Below are 4,598 nucleotides of genomic sequence, written 5' to 3'. Positions count from 1 at the left end.
GCAAAACGTTACTGCTCATTTTACGACCGTGCGACACACAATCCCCACCGTGGCCGGGCGAGAAAAACAGGAGTAGGTCGAGGAAAGGTAGGCCTGTGGGAGTCAGTGTTGCGCTCCGCGGAGGGAAGCCGCCGGGCGAGTCCGGCTGGAGTTAGCCATTTCCTTTCTTCCCCCGATATTTCAGGCAGCGGGGGGCTGGGCAGGCAGGCACGGCGACCGGTCCTCGCGTCCCTCAACCCTTTTTCCGTATCCGCCTTGACAACCCCAACTCTATGGAGCCGAGCGCCGGAGGAATGGGCCGGACGAGACCCAGCGCCATGATTAGGTCGGTCCCAGGCATATCCCGACGCTCGCGTTTTGCTGAGCCTCACGCGCGCCTCTGGTTTCCGGGTGCAAATGGGAAGCTAGGGAAACCCCAGACCCCTCCCTTTTAGGAAGGGCGCAGACGGCGTCTCTGTTTCCAAGGAAACCGGCCCTGCCACTACGTCACTTCCGCTGACCTGTCTGGACTCCAGACTGTTAGGAGGAAAAGAGGAAAACTGAGCCACAGCCACGACGGTGGACGCGAGCGTCTCCTGTCTGCGCATGCGCCCGCTGAGCGGCCTGCTTCTATTTATGTGGGGTATCCAACATGGCGGCTGCGGCGACGCTGGCGATGGCGGTGGAGCCCATCAGAACATAGTGGCTGGGAAGGGGGCACGGTCCGCACTCACGGTGGCGTCGGCAGAGACGACTGAGGGTGGTGGAGGGAAGAATAGCTACGGAAAGCAAAAGGAAGGGCGGGCAGGCAAACAACTCGGCGTAGAACCGAGCGCCGGCTCGGGCGAAGGCAGAGGGCCAGAACAGTGGGGATGGCGGAGCCACGCAGAGTAGCGTTTATTAGCCTGTCACCGGTGAGGCGGCGCGAGGCCGACTACCCGGGGGCCGAACGCGAGCCCGAGTACCCTCGCGAGCCCCCCCGGCTGGAGTCGCAGCCGTACCGTGAGCCGGCCCGGGCGGAGCAGCCGGCCCCGCGGGAGGCTGCCCCCCGGTCGGACGTGCAGCCCCCGCCGCGGGAGAAGCCGCTCCCCCAGCGCGAGGTCAGCCGCGCCGAGCCGCCCATGTCGCTGCAGCGCGAGCCCCCGCGGCCCGAGCCGCCGCCGCCGCCGCTCCCTCAGCTGCACTTGCAGCCGCCCCCGCCGCGGGAGTCGGCTTCCCGGGCGGAGCCGCAGCAGAGGCCGCCGAGGGAGACGGTGCGCCTGGAGCTGGTGCTCAAGGATCCCACCGACGAGAGCTGCGTGGAGTTCAGTTACCCGGAGCTGCTGCTGTGCGGAGAACAACGGGTACAGAAGATTCCTCCCTCACCCCCCAGACCCTGGGAGCCTCAGGACGCGTCCGCCTCTCCCAGTGGTTGGCACCTTCCGACGCCTACTTTGCGCGTCTCGGGTCGCTTGGGAGGGTGCCGGGGGGGGGGTGTCGGGGGACTGGGGCCGAGAGGGTGGACGCGTGGTCGGTGCTGCTTTCTCCTGCTCCCCAGGGTTGGCCAAGGCTCCCATCCGGCTCCACCGACCTCCACCTCGTACGCCCGCTCCGAATGCCGCTCGGAGCTGGTTTTCCTCTGCACCTTTCGGGACCTCAGAATTTATATTCCTTTCTGCTCCCCATACAAAATCTGGGAGCTCTGCAAGTTACGTGGTTGGGTTTTCCTTGTGGAGCTCCAGCAGTTGTTCAGTAGAAAGGAAGAGAAAACCTTGGGGGACACGCCCCCCAGTCGCAAGCAGAGAGATAGTGTAACCCCTCCATATCACCCTCTTCACTATTATGTTTTGGCGCTGGGTTGTGCTTGCGAACGTTGGGTATTTCTCTTATTTGAAGGGGATTTGAAACTAATCTGCAATTTTTCAGACTAAGGATCCGCTCTAGGAATGAAGAAGTGGGTTATTTAGTTACTTGTTTTGCTCTCATGTCGGTGTTGGTAATCTATTTAGCTTTGTTTTCTGTATAGTTTGTTCTTAGTGTAACTGAATGGATAGGTGTCTTTGGCGCCTATCATCGTACTTTTATTTGAGTGTTTATCATTAGTTTATAGGTCCGAGTTGGAGGATAGCGTATTGTCCATGGGGATTTTTGGAGAACAATGAAAAACATCTTGGCTTTGAATTTTTAGGCACTGTTGAAAATACATAGTTATGCCTTTGATGAAACTGGTGAACAACGGAGATAGGAGAGAGGTTTGTTGGTAACTGTAATTTTTATTGTAGGTTTTGGTGATCTTTAGAAGTAAATTAGAAAGGGAAATGATAGAGTAACATAGAAAGACAACAACTTCCTCTGTCCTTTAAAAATTATGCTCTTTATTAGGTTTTGCTTTAGTACAGCTTAATGGACTCAAGTCATTTGTTTTTGTTCTCAACTACCTTTATAGTTGAAATGAATGACTCTTTAATTTAAAAATATATTGTCACTTGATTTTGTTTTTTGGTTTTTTTTTTTAAGGCCAAGGTATCTTTTGATTGTTATTTGTAAATACTGTTGTGTGGTCAAATCACTTTAGGTGTTTGCAACCAAAATGAATTGGCAAGGGTAGGGATCATATTGGCCATTTCCACAAAACATTTTATCCTTCAGACTCACTTTAGCACCCGTCCTTTTTATAAATGTGATGTTTCTTTTTTCCAAAATAATTTTGAAAATACTGGATTGGAGCATTTTTCAAGTAAATTGTATTTGGTCTTCTCATCTAAATAAGTTTGCAGTTCGACTCCCTAATCTACTTCATAAATTACATATTTGGGTAAAAATATATTATGGTAGCTATGATTCACTGAATTCTTCCTATGTGCGTGCGGGACTCAGGTCTAAGTAAGGTGCACAGCTTATGGAATTCAGTCCAGCAGACCTCCTTGGGGTAGGAACCATTATCTCCACTTTGCAAATGAGGACGCAAATGCAAAGTGCTTGTATGTAATTCTATTAGTACTTCTTTCTATATTAGTACCACTTCTTAATAAAACAATACTTCTTAAAATTGTGTATTTTAACAAAATTTAGAGGATCCTGCCAAAATGAACTAAAATGAGAGTTATAGTAGAAATAGGGATTTGTTACGATTCTCTTAATGCTATGATATTCATTCCATGATAAATTAATAAGATATGTATCTTCCAATTATGACCCAAAATGTTAATTTTGACCCCCTACCTTCCTTCTTAACCTGATGATATCAGAACTACTAGTTTCGTATAATAGGAGAAAGATGAATAATTCAGTTTAATTTTTCTGTTTATGCTATCAATTTAAGGATATATTGGTCAACTTTTCTTGTATATTCAGCCATGTATAATTTGTTGTATTCTGAACAGAAATACCCATGGTTTATGCAATGCACTTTTGAAACCAAGGTTTGCCAGATTGACCTATGATTACTTCCACTGGACATATTTATTAAAGGAATTGTAGAAAACATTTCTTTAAATGAAGTTGTCATATTTCCATGAAAGGAAACCCTAGTAATAGAAACCAAAAAAAAAAAAAAGAAAAGAAAAAAGAAACCAATAGAATTGATCTGCAAAATAGTGATTCCCAAATTTGGTTTTTCTTCCCCTCAAAATCTTTTCAAAATAGTTAAAAAAATTTTTTTAATGGTTTTTAAATTTATATTTGAGAGACAGAGAGAGACAACATGAGCAGGGGAGGGTCAGAGAGAGAGGGAGGCACGAATCCAAAGCAGGCTCCAGGCTCTGAGCTAGCTGTCAGCACAGAGCCTGATTTGGGGCTTGAACCCACGAACCGTGAGATCAAGACCTGAGCCGAAGCCGGACGCTTAACCAACTGAGCCACCCAGGCACCCCTCAAAATAGTTTTCTTGTTGAGTCGTTGTCATTGAAAAACTTACTGTGTAGCAGAGTTTGAATAGAAAGGGGAGGAAAAGACATCATGTGAAATTAAAAGAAAAATAGATTCTAAATTTTGAAATCGCCATCTATCATTGAATACGAGTTTAGTTAATAGGTGTAGGTATAAATCTGTGTCACATGTGAATACCATCTCTATTGGAATGCATTTAAATCATTTCCCTTCATAAATACAAAATGAATAGTAAAACCCTGATTAACCGAATGCAATCAGAATTTTTTGCAAATTCTTTTTTTTTAATGAGGCGAAGCACAATTAAAAGAGCATATGTTGGCAAACTATGAAAAACAAAACCTCTTCTTGTTAGGTGGTAAGGACACAGGTTAGCTAAACCCTTAATCTTGTTATCTCTGTCAACTACTAAGCCCTGATTGACGTGGTTCGGGATGGTGACTGAGGCACTGCAATTCTGTCCTCAGAGATTAATGTGCCCACCCTCTCTGGCTAACTGATGTAAGTTCTAGCAGATCCAGCAGTAATTGCTGTCTTTCCAAATAATTTCTGTTTAACTTTTAGTAAACCAGAGACTCAATTAACTAGAGCATCCACTTATGAATGTGATTAATTGAACATTTAGTATAAGAAGGAAAAGAGGGGCCCCTGGGTGGCTAAGTTGGTTAAGCGTCCCACTCTAGATTTCTGCTCGGGTCATGATCTCAGCAGCTGGTGGGGCTCGAGCCGCACACTGGGCTGGTGCTGACAGG

At 47.1% G+C, this 4,598-nt stretch overlaps 1 protein-coding gene across 1 annotated transcript in view; it reads left to right on the top strand.

The window, feature by feature from the left end:
• The first annotated feature begins 538 nt into the window (after positions 1-538).
• Positions 539-4,598, top strand: part of UBN2 (ubinuclein 2) — a 74,297-nt gene continuing 70,237 nt past the window's right edge. Inside the window, exon 1 of the mRNA XM_029917915.1 lies at positions 539-1,322. Within this exon, the coding sequence (XP_029773775.1) occupies positions 852-1,322 (471 nt within the window). The 5' untranslated portion in view covers positions 539-851. The remainder of the gene's footprint in view (positions 1,323-4,598) is intronic.

The sequence above is a fragment of the Suricata suricatta genome, chromosome 2 (assembly GCF_006229205.1).
Source record: "Suricata suricatta isolate VVHF042 chromosome 2, meerkat_22Aug2017_6uvM2_HiC, whole genome shotgun sequence".
Lineage (NCBI taxonomy): Eukaryota > Metazoa > Chordata > Mammalia > Carnivora > Herpestidae > Suricata > Suricata suricatta.
Note: the sequence above shows the minus strand (reverse complement) of the source record. Positions and strands in the feature narration are given on the sequence as shown.